Source organism: Cloeon dipterum, chromosome 2, assembly GCF_949628265.1.
Source record: "Cloeon dipterum chromosome 2, ieCloDipt1.1, whole genome shotgun sequence".
NCBI lineage: Eukaryota > Metazoa > Arthropoda > Insecta > Ephemeroptera > Baetidae > Cloeon > Cloeon dipterum.
Window position 1 is genome coordinate 9,156,416 of NC_088787.1, and position 12,376 is coordinate 9,168,791.

The 12,376-nt window shown below is 38.9% G+C and overlaps 1 protein-coding gene and 1 long non-coding RNA gene across 2 annotated transcripts; both read right to left on the minus strand.

Annotated features, from left to right (window-relative positions):
- Positions 1-764: 764 nt before the first annotated feature.
- LOC135936960 (uncharacterized) lies at positions 765-1,107 on the minus strand. Its single transcript, XR_010574412.1, has 3 exons — positions 1,007-1,107; positions 933-948; positions 765-876 (listed from the first exon to the last, which is right to left on the minus strand). It is a non-coding gene; the product is annotated as an uncharacterized LOC135936960 (long non-coding RNA).
- A 5,989-nt stretch (positions 1,108-7,096) lies between these two features.
- On the minus strand, positions 7,097-11,146 carry LOC135936401 (uncharacterized). The gene is made up of 8 exons (XM_065479198.1): positions 11,101-11,146; positions 8,283-8,891; positions 8,024-8,224; positions 7,879-7,914; positions 7,700-7,823; positions 7,549-7,643; positions 7,472-7,487; positions 7,097-7,409 (listed from the first exon to the last, which is right to left on the minus strand). Exons 1-8 carry the CDS (start codon positions 11,134-11,136, stop codon positions 7,228-7,230), a joined length of 1,299 nt encoding a protein of 432 aa, XP_065335270.1. The 5' UTR covers positions 11,137-11,146; the 3' UTR covers positions 7,097-7,227.
- Positions 11,147-12,376: the final 1,230 nt, after the last annotated feature.

A 12,376-nucleotide genomic window follows, 5' to 3' on the forward strand; every position in this document is an offset into this window, starting at 1 on the left:
TAAAAGCCACTGGAAAGGTGGTGCGCAAATCAGCAAGTGACGAGTCGGCACCGGTGCGCCTCCCAGCCAGTTGAGCTGTTTGAGGTTTCGAGTAACTAAAACTAACCACTTTTTGCCATCTCTGACATTGGGCAGCCGCAGTTTTAGATCCCTGAACTGCTCAAATATCTCCCACTGCTTTGACACTCCCTTCTCAAGCAGTTAAGCTAATCGATAGCTCTCAATTTTTCATATTGCAAAACTCTGCTTTCTTAGCTGAGTCCTTTGTTTTCCCTTCACTAATGATCCACTTAAATTTAGCATTTCGTTTCCTAACTGCTTTGATTCCATTTCAAAGTACCAGATTCTATTATTTAAATAATAAAAATCACCGTATTCTTTGTGGTTTTATTTTTTATCACCTGGCTTGATGTTGGTATTTAGTTGATGAAGACGTAGTCATCTCTGTCGGAAGCGCTTTGCTCGTGGTGGAAGCCGGTGGTGTGAAGCAGATCGTGGGCAACGGTGCCGGGCACGTAGCACGCGTGGCTCATTTATCTTTTTTATTTAAATTACTTTGAAATGGGAATTAATTAATATTGAAAAACATTTAATATATTGCTTGCTAAATTTCGTTTATTCTTTTTTTAAATCATGCCAATTGTTCCCTAGGTTTTTTTTTAAAATCATAACGCATTTTCCAGTTAACTTGCTCAAGTTGTCATCAAATCTCGTCGTCTCCCCGACTTCAAGGCTTGTTTCATTTTCTGCCTGCAGTTTTAAACTTCTTTACTGCTGCTTTCAGCTTTGACCCTTCATTATTTGCCAAGCCTGGGTAGAGGTAATTTTTGCAAGTGTCGAACATTTTGTAATCTTTGTTGCATGAAGATGTGGTCACTGAAACAAAATCAGTTGAGTACTGACTGTCGAATCAAAACAATAAATCTCCGTACATCTAGTTTCGCAGTACTGGAAAAAAAATACACATTATATCTTCAGTCTAGGGTTTTTTTAAATTTTTAATTACATCGATTGAGACGTAAGCCAGGCATTGGGCTACAAAGAATGCTGCGCTGCTTACGCTCGACTTTTTATCTTTCACGAAAGGTGGGGGAGAAAGTGCTGTAATTCAAAGTTACTAATTACGTTAAGGAAAAAATAAGTTTGGATTTGAGCACCTTTAACTACTTCAACACAAATGGATGCTGCATCTCCTAGAACCATCGCCCAGTATTCAGTTTGATTTGCGATAATAAAAGTTTCCAGTGCGGTAGCATCGATTTCGCCAGTTTCATTGTTGATCTTTGGAATAAGATCGTCTCATGGTACTATACTCTCTCTAAAAATATGAATACCAACCACTTCCTTGGCTCTGAACCAGCAGTCAGCAAAATACTAGAAAATTCATAATTTGAAAAAATTTTCAATCTACTAACAATGTCGTTGAAGTCTATTTTTTTGTTTTCAACAAGAGTTCTAACCACAAAGTAGAATGATATCAAGTAAAAAAGCAAAAAAAAAAAGATATTAAATATTAAACTATAAATTTTTTGAAATTACAGCTAAAGGATAAAGGTTCTTTCCGAAGTTGGTGTCATTGAGAGGGATAGAGTTATTCCATCCCTTATTCGTGGTCTGCAGTTTATTCAGGCTGAACATGTTCAAAACTTTGATGTTGTTGGTGCTTATGCCGCAAGTTTTGTCCTTCTTATTGGTGATGTTCATGAAAATTGCTGGAGGCTCTGAACAGCATTTCCTTATTTTCTGGAAAAAATTACGAGTTTCAGCGGGGTTTCTTTGTTATCTTATTTTAGTACTTCATAGTTCGTTTCAGAGCATTTGGGTGGCTTTGGTGTGGTTGGCTTCTTGGTGGTTGTCGTTTTGGTTGTTTTAGATTTAGTCGTTTTGCCAGTTGTAGTCGTAGGTCCCGTCGTGGTGGTAGCAGTGTTAGTCGTGGTTGTTGGTGTTTCCGTGGTTGTGGTGGGTGGTTCCGTGGTTGGTTCTTCACCCAGCACAACAACCAGCTAAAATTGAAAAGAGATCTCGTCAACGTTTTTGGTCATATTTATTAATATTATATAGAGATTAAATTTTTTTTAGAATTTCAAAGGATGCATTTTGGATTTTCTTTCACTCAAAATTACGGTGACAATAATTTCCATATTTTACTAGATCCGAATTTAATTTAAGGATGTTATTTATAATAAGATTGTGTCTTCGAAATAGAGTTAAATGCCACGCAAAATAAAACATTCAGATTATAAACCAAGAGAAATGAGATATTAAGGTAAATGCTCAGGTAGCGATTCAAAATGTTTTTAACCACAAAATATGATCATTTGTAGAAGCAGATAGTCTATAACAACCCAGATAATCAAGATAGTAATCGCAAAATGCGAATGCTTACACAAAAACTTAGTTACCCGAAAACCCTCGTCTCTTCCAGAAATTTTGTGCCCGAAAAATAATAAACGGTGAGCGTGGATGAGTGACCAAAACATTTATCTATTCTTCAAAGCAATTCCACTCAGCACAATATGGTAAAATGGAGTGTCTTTGGGAGGAAACGCAGAAAAAGTAACACCGTATGGAAAGCTCTCACGCACTAAACTCACATTTTATATCAAAACAAATCAGTATTTTTCTAAAATGACATCGCGAACGCACAACATGGGCTCATTCTGGCCTTAATTGGAGGAGGCCTGGTCCAGAACAGGACTACGGATTAGTTTTTCTTTTTTTTTTGAAATGCTAGACTTTCATCCCGTGAAATGAAATCACGAAAGCTGGAAAGATGCGAACCAGCAAGACAAGTAACGAGTCAGAAGGTTTTCACAATCCTGCTAAATCCGAATGGATTCGTCATTGCAATGCAAGATAGTCAAATGTAGGCGCAAATTAATTAGCCCGAGTCTACAACATCACTCAGATTCTCAACATTTGCGCGTATGAAACATGCACTCAACAAAGCGAGGCAACGGCTTTTGGTTTTGAGTATGTCTTTGTGACATTTTAAATTAATTAAACGTATGTAATCAGTTCTTGTTGAGCACGGCTCTGATTCTGCTTTGGTTCAAAACCCATTTGAAACTGTACATGTTTAACTATTGAAACGCATTAATGTTTTAAATTCAAAAATAAATTGTATTAAATATTCATTTTTTTATTTTCTCTTGTCAATTTTTGGGCACTACGAATTTGGGCATTTAACTATATTTTTTATCCAGGCATCAGATCATTTGAGAATAATTAAAGTCTGATCGCCAGAGATGACAGTTTTATTGTTTTATTTAAACGCATTTGAAAATTAAAAGCAAGCCGTGAGTGATTTGTTAATTCGGCATCGCATTTTTAGCTTGAATAGATGAGAAGGCCCGCAGAAATTGATATATTTCTTGAGCTAACCATCGCAAAACGAAGCATCGCCCACATCACCAATTTGTAAAAATTTAATAACTGTATTGCATTTAAATATATATAGCAAAGGAGCTTGGGCCCAAATAGGCCATCTTCTCCCCCTCGTATCGAGGTCTTTAATGGAAACGCACTTTTGACCCTAAAGCCGCTGCAAGGGTGCAAAAACCAGCAAGTGGCGAGTCGGCGCCGGTGCGCTTCCCAGCCCGTTGAGCTATTTCAGCATTTCGAGTAACTAAATTAACCACCTTTTGCCATCTCTGACATTGGGCAGCCAGTATTAGATCCCCTAAATTCTCAAATATCTCCCATTGCTTTGACACTCCTGAGAATGCCTTAACAATGCGAGCCAACGGGCTGTAGTTTTTACTCGTGCTTTAAAAGCTGATCGAATAAAACGTCAGGACTATATGGGAAACATCATCAAAAACCCGCACATGGCAATGAGCCCAAATCTAACAAGCTCAGCAAGAGCAGGGTTCGCCAACTCACCTGAATACATAGCACTACGGCCGAGAGCAGCTTCATCTTTGCTTCGATAAACGAGAAAGATTAGTGAAATGCGATGTGGCGCTCACTTTATATAGGCAGACCAGCTTCCGTTCCAGCAACGTGATCCGAGGTGAGTCCTTGATGACAGCACGAAATCCATGCGAAAAACACTGCAAAATGTTCCACGACATAGGAAACCCATGCCCTGCTTTGTCCCATTTCCGGCGAGAGAAAATGGTTTTCGCCAACATTTATCAGCGAGATATGGTTTTACTTTACGGAACCAAGTTTTCTCTTTCCATTTGGTCCAAAAGTAATTGTAAGCAAAACTGGCATATTGTACTGGAAAAGTACCCAAATTCTTGAAATAATTTTCATTGCTTCTAGAAGGTTTTTTTTAATTATATACCTTTAATAAAAATCGAACTAATCTATTATGATATTAAAGAAGTCTCAAAATTATTGCGCAGATCAATTGTCATAGAAGCCATCTAAATAGCAACCTCCACTGCAGCACACAGCACTCGCATATTGTAAATCATAATTTGAAACACCGATCGCATTAAATATTAAATAGAAATGAGATGAAGGTAATAATCAATTTACACCTATTTTATTATAATTTACTACACAAAAATGATACCCTTATTTGCGATTAACTACTATTAATTTAGCTGAACCTACGAAAAACGATTAAATTTTCAATTTTCCATTCTTTGAAAATTCGCATATTCGTTCACGTGCAAAATGCGTGTCACACGAACACAAATCGACCGTGGGACTTTTCCGTTTTTCCCACAATGCATAGGCATAGGCATGAACTTTATGGTCGTCGAACTCAACATGGCCGTCAGCAAGCGGAAATTATAGACTAGGTAAACGAGCGCGTGTTTTGCTTGCACGTGTTGGTACCTCTCTAACTTTTCAAACAGCAAAATGTCACGCAGCAGCAACAGGTTGTGATGGGCCACCGGGCCACAATGGCCCCCGCAGCAGGAGCTTTCACTGAAACGCCTCTCACGCATGCGCGCTGGAAAGGTGCAGATGTGAAAACAGTAGAGTTAGCATCAGGGTCTGTGCTTTAGCACTCCAGGATGTGTGTGCTCTGAGCCTGCACTGCGATATTTACTCAAATTCTCATTTTTGCAATTGCACACATTCTGGTCATTGTATGTGCTTCATGAAACGAGTCGATTTGACTTTTATATGAAAAATAACACGGATAATTAAAAGGTTTTGTTTTTTCAATATTTTATTTATTTATTTAATTATTTCATCGCTGACGCGGCTTCAGATTTCTTAAAAAGATGTAAATAAAGCTTATTTAGAATTAGCTTTTTTCAATTTTTAAGTTATAATCTGAGTCAATTAAAAAATTATTTTAATGTTAAAGTTTTATTTGATAAAAAAAGTTGCATACTAGACATTATCCATATACTACAGATTGATTTTTGTTACAAAACAGGAGACTTAAGACTTTTTAGCCATAGCAATTAATTTATTTTCAAATATAATTTATCCATTTTCGGGGAATATCCTTCGTTTTCGTCATAATTTTGAAAAAAATGTTATTAGAAAGCATACCAAATTCAAGAATTAAAATTAGTTTATTACAGAAAAATCTAAAGTTGATGTTATGTAGATCAAAATGAAAATCAATATTAATTTTAGCTTCAAAAATGTAGAAATTTCCTGACGTGAAATATGGCCAGTTTCTCTTCCTCAGAAGATTTAATGAATTTCGGTCTCGATTTTTTTTTTTGCTGGTTTGGATGATTTTTACTGAAGTTTAAATTGATTTTAATTGCACTAGTCGTGCTCATTCCATCTTCTCATGTCGATTGGAAGCTCTTAAAAACAACTCACAGCCCTAAAAAGCAATAATAAAAACTTCTACCTAAAAACATTGAATACAGTATATAGGGGCAGTGCAGTGGTGCATCAAATAGAATCAGAACGCCTGCAAAAATCAGATGACTGCAATACGCTGGGTCAATAAGTGCCGCGGGTTGCTTACTTGCCACCTATAAACATTCTAAAATAGCAGATTCTATTATTTAATTAATAAAAATTGCCATTCTTCCTGATTTTATTTTTTCATCACCTGGCTTGATGTTGGTATAGTTGATGAAGACGTAGTCATCTCTGTCGGCAGCGCTTTGCTCGTGGTGGAAGCCGGTGGTGTGCAGCAGCTCGTGGGCCACGGTGCCGGGCACGTAGCACGCGTGCCTCTGCAGACTGGTCACCTGACCTCCGCCCTGGCAGCCCACGTGGCTCCAGCAGCCGGTTAGGTTCCACATGATGTGCAAGTAGTCCGTGTCACCGTCTTTGTATGGGCGGAAGCGGATGCACGATCCTTTCTCCACCCACTTCATGCCTCTCTGCACCTCGCGGATTTCGCCTCTGTCTGTTCAAGAATAGAATTTTACTTTTTTATTCAAGAAATGGGATGTTCATTACTTGCAACACCACAACGCAGAGGCTATGAATGGGGAAAAGTAATAAAAATTGAAGTTTTATCTTTATGTAAAATTAAGGCTCCGAGTTAAGAGGAAAATACGACCGGTCTTTAATTTACACGTAATTTACATTTAAAATATTTGGGCGCCTAAAGGGGAGAGTGAAGGAAGAGTGTCAGGTTATAAAACCACCCCTCACGGAAGGGAGCGCTCGCACACACACTCGGGACGTGACTCTCCTGCTGGCGGCGGACCGACCAAGATGGGCCATCTCTCGCTCTCTCCCCCTGCTCATCCCTTGGGTAGCCGCAGTGTAATACTAATACTATCATCGCAGTCCACGTCAATAAACCACCATATAGTCTTCAAACCTTCGACCATGCTTTCCTTTCTGGACGAGCTAACTAAGCCGTCAACCCCTCTCTGTAATTATGGCTATAAGAGAATAAGACTCAACTCGTAAGGAATCGGCGCAGCTGACATATTTCAACATAAATTTTGCATCGGGGGAAATAACAAAACTCAAAATATAGCAGCAGCTATATTATGACATAGCGCAGTGAACAATCCCGACATTGTCAAAACAAAAGCTTATGCTATAAATTTTAAAGCACGAATATATATTTTTTCTAAAAAAAGCAGATAAATTTTGAATTTTTCTGAGATATTTAAGTGTTTTTTTTCTGAATCATTTAAGAAAAACACTACTTAATATAATTCTCGCACAGTAAAAATACATTTGTTTATGCTTGCATTTATAGTTGTAAATTTTATTATTATTTCATTTTACAGTGTCCAAATTATTTAAGGGTTTCTTAAAATTATTCCGGTTATCTCGCAGTGGTCGTCATCAAATCAAGTAGCCATTCTAGCTCTTTCTGTTTCATTTTCCAACCTTTTTGCTCATACTTCTTTGGCGAATATCAAGTTTGGGATTCTTAGAAGCGACAGTTCTCGAGGCGACTAATTTTAGCTTGGACGATCCTGGAGTAGTCAACTCTGGGTAGAGGTAATATTTGCAAGTGTCAAACATTTTGTAATCTTTGTTGCATGATGTTGAGTTCACTGAAACAAAATCAATTTTGAGTAATGACTATCAAATCAAACCAATTATATTGATGGTGTACCTCTAATTTCGCAGTACTGGAAAAATAAATACACGTTATTTCTTCAGTCTAGTAATATTTTTAAAATTTTCAATTACCTCGATTGAGACGAAAGCAAGGCATTGGGCTACGAAGAATGCAGTGCTGCTTACGTTCGACTTTTTATCTTTCACGAAAAGTGGAGGAGACAGTGCTGTAATTTAATGTTACTAATTACTTTAAAACAAAAATAAGTTTGGATGTGAGCACATGTAACTATTTGGAGACAAGTTGGTGCTGCTTGTCCTAGAATATTCGTCCAGTAATCAGTTTGATTTGTGGTAATTAACGCTGCCAGTGCTGTTGCATCGATTTCGCCAGTGTCATTGTTGATCTTTGGGAAAAAACCGTCTCATAGTTTACTCTCTTTAAAAAATATGAATACCAACCACTCCCTTAGCCCTGAACCAGCAGTCAGCAAAATACTAAACAAAATAAAATATTAATCTGAGAGCACTTTCAACTAACGAGATTTGTCAAAGATTTGTGAACGAGGTCTGTCAAACACTAAATAGAGTAAAAATTAGAAATTACAGCAAGAGGGTAAAGGCTCTTTCCGACGCTGGTGTCGTTCAAGAGGAGAGAGTTATTCCATCCCTTCTTTAAAGATTGCTGCTTATTCAGGCTGAAAATGTTAAACACTTTGACGTTGGTGGTGCTTATGCCGCAAGTTTTATCGTTCTTGGTGATGTTGATGAAATTTGCTGGAGGCTCACGGCAGCATTTTCTCATTGTCTGGAAATTTTAACGTTTCAACCGGTATGACAAAAGATATAATAACGCATATTTTTACCTCATAGCTCTGCCCAGCACAGACGGGAGGCTTCGTGGTGGTCGGCTTCTTGGTGGTTGTCGTTTTGGTTGTAGTTGGCTTTGTTGTTTTGGTTGTGGTTGGCTTTTTGGTTGTGGTTGGCTTTACTGTTTTCGTAGTAGTTGGTTTAGTCGTCTTGGACGTGGTGGTTTTGCCAGTTGTAGTTGTAGGTCCCGTCGTGGTGGTAGCTGTGCCAGTTGTTGTTGTTGGCGTGGTGGTTGTTGTCGGGGTGGACGTAGTTGTTGGTGTGGTGGTGGTGGTGTCAGTAGTTGTGGTTGTCGGGGTGGTCGTAGTTGTGTCAGTGGTCGTAGTTGTGTCAGTGGTTGTGGTGGTCGGGGTGGTCGTAGTTGTGTCAGTGGTTGTGGTTGTGTCAGTGGTTGTGGTTGTCGGGGTGGTCGTAGTTGTGTCAGTGGTCGTAGTTGTGTCAGTGGTTGTGGTGGTCGGGGTGGTCGTAGTTGTGTCAGTGGTTGTGGTTGTCGGGGTGGTCGTAGTGGTGTCCGTGGTCGTAGTTGTGTCCGTGGTCGTAGTGGTGTCCGTGGTCGTGGTCGTGTCAGTGGTTGTAGTCGGGTCTTGACCAAGCACAACAGCCAGCTAAATTTCAATATATTGAATCGAATTGTTTATTTTTATGTGAGCATTTTCGTTTTTTTAAATTTCTGTCTGTCATAAATTATACTTCACGTGGAAATTCCATCACAAATTCTCCCTATAGCTAATTTACACATTTATATGCCCTGACCAATCGTTTTAATAATTCTTTTTCGTGAATTTGGCAAAGGTTTGTATGCAATTTATCAGAAAACATCTGAAAATGTTTGCTATTTTGAACCTATTTTGAACAAACTCAAATTGTAGCTGTGTGGAAATTAATGTTGACGTTTTTCGTACGTGCTTTGTCGATGGCGAGATTAGTGCGCGGATTGTATAAGACACAACATTGCTAGGTGACGAGCGACCAAGGTCGCGAGATCAGCGCACTCAGCATTGAGCGAAGAGGTGGCCAGCAGAAAAACGCTTATTGCTATTGGCCAGCACACAAAATGGTTTTTGAAACAGTTAAGTTCTGAAAAAGCTTTTGGAATTATGTGAGATGGAATTATTTCTGGCGTGGTACCGTACGTCGGAGAAAGAGATAGAGCATAAATAGAGGAGCGAAGAGAGATATGTGGATTTCTTCAGGTTTCGGGGAGTGAGTGAGACAGAGTATAATTTAGGGCGACCGTGTCGTTGCACAGTCCGAAATGGGGGGAATGCGTCGGCCATGGTGTGCGAGTGGGTGTCGCAAGTGACAAACTGGACATGGTTTCGGGTCACAAAGTTAGCGCAAGGTGGACACTGTATCATTACTCTCTCTTTCTGCGTGCAGCAGTCATCCACACTTCCACAGCCGCCATGTGCAAAAAAAATACTTATTAATGGTCCATTTTATATTAATTTCGTTTGCTTAAATGGTTGCCATCATCCTTTCCGTAATTAGTAGTGCTCTCTTGCAAAGAATTGGAGTTGGGGCAGAATGCATTATGTATTGGAGTTAGGGAAGTTAGACAGTTAAGCCAGATGGCGAAATAGAGATCGGCCACTAAGTACGGAGGCACGAGGGGACAGGTCTTGGCTGGCAGCAGCAGCAAGAGGACAACCGGCGATGCCGAGTGGCTAGTGGAAAGGACCGCCGCCTCACACTAGCCGATTTGTGTATTCTGATTCAGATGCGTTTTGTTTGAGTTTAAACATCTTTTCAATTTAATCTCCAGATTGAAACAAAAAGGAGAGAGATGCCAAGCTACGTTCTTTTATTAGCATCAGATTATTTTATGTTTTATAATTTTTAATTTGAAAAGCTAAATTTCCATAGCTTGTAGGGAACATGAAAATATTTAAATTAAACTCTCAAATCATCCCAAAGAATAAATTTTGACATTTAAACATATTTTGATTAAGTATATAGTAGTACTTATTTGATTTGGATGAAACATGTGTTATAAGTTTTAACCTAACAATATATTATGCATCAAAACTTTTAATAGCAGATAGTTTCATTTATGATAGTTCAACTAACAGATAAATAATTTAATAACATATTCAGAAAAGCCAATTGTGTACCCAATAACAAAACGAAAGAGTGGCATATGAGTTAGTCAGTAACTCAGCACACACCGGTCCTTTTAAAGAGACTGCCGCTTTTCCCTCGCCGTGAAACGCTATCATTTTTTGTGCAGTGAAATTCATTCACGCGTGCTCAAAAGAAAAGAAACAGCAAGTAACGGGTCAGAGTACCTTCTCAACTTTGCCAAATCCAAATGGATCGGTGATTTGTGCGAGGGAAACGCGTTTCCAAATTCCAAACAATTTTTCCTCTGCCCAGAACTGGGCTGAGCGAATAACATGGGGCCCCGAGAGGCCACGCATAGAAGAGCTTGGGCCCAATTTAACTATCTTTTTGCCAAGGTCTTTAATTGAAACGCCAGACATTTGCGAAAACCAACAAGTAGCGAGTCGGCGCCGGTGCGCCTCCCAGCCCGTTGAGCCATTCAAGCATTTCGAGTAACTCAATTAACCACCTTTTGCCATCTCTGACATTGGGCAGCCAGTTTTAGATCTCCTAAATGCTCAAATATCTCCCATTGCTTTGACACTCCTGAGAATGCCTTAACAATGCGAACCAACGAACTGGGTTTTACTCGCGCTTTAAAACCTAGTTGAATAAAACGTCAGGACTATGTGGGAAACGTCATCAGTAACCTGCATAAGGCAATGAGACCAGATCTAACAAACTCAGAAAGAGCAGGGTTCGCCAACTCACCTGTATACAGAGCACTATTGCCAATTGCAACCTCATCTTTGCTTCGTTATTAGAGTGAAGAGAGCAATGCAATGTGCCGCTCACTTTATATAGGCAAACTAGCTTCCGTTTCAGAAACGTGAATGACAATTATTTTCCACATTTCTCGTCTTTGACGTCAGTAGCGTAGCACATTAATTTCAATGCCGCAATTCTGCCATTAAACATTGAGAACGTGTCACGTTGCCACTCATGCCCGTTGTTCCATTTCCGACGTGAAATGACAGTTTCTGAAAATTAAAAAAAGAAAACGAAATGGTTATTTGAGCTCATTTCCCTTTGGTATAGGTTGAAGCTTTTCATTTAGTCCAAACTAATTGTAAGTTAAAATGGTTTAATGTTTTATCAAAAACACCCAAATTTATGAAATAATTGCTGAAGGACTCGCCACTTTCTGATTTTCGTACCTTTCCAGAAAAATGTCTGGCGTTTCATTAAAAGACCACTTTTCAATTAGGCGAAAAGATGGGCAAATTGGGCTAAAAGTTCCTCTTGGCCTCTCAGGCTCCATGCTATCCGCTCGGCGGTGTTATTATTGGTACCCAGGGAGCTCATAGCCCACGGGATGAGCTGAGTAGAGGTTAAAAAATACGTATAAACCTCATTTAACTCTTTGCAGCAAAACCCGAGATAAATCTCGCGGTCCGAGAGAGTGATGATTCTGCTGAGGAAGGATCTTCCAAGAAAAATCTGCGCCCGAGGAAGACAGCTCTTTAAATTTAGTGACCCATTCGCAGCATCATCTAAGCTAAGTGAACTTTTATTGTTACTCAAATCTATGGGAAACATAGTTTTTCTTCTTCATATTTTGTGTATCAGATATCTCTCCTTTAAAAGTGTTGAATGGTAATAATGTGGTAGGAGTCGATTTTGATTGATGGCACGAACTGCTGTGTCAGCATCCTGTCACCACTCGCAGTATTGAAATTGCTGAAAATAATCTATATTTCCATATATCTTTAGAATTTAGCAATCTCTCATTCTATAAATACAATAATAAATACAAAATTTAAAATAATAATCTAATGAGATAACAGTAACAAATGATATTTATTCTGGAAGTTATTGCCGCCATCATGTACATGTTGAAATTTCGAAATCAGTGCGGAGAGCCATCTATGTCGCTATTTCCGCCGCAGCACTCGCATATTGTAACACGCAATTATTATAGAAACACCGATCGCAGTAAATATTAAATAGAACTGCGCTGAAGTTTGCAACAGTTGCTCAACTGTGT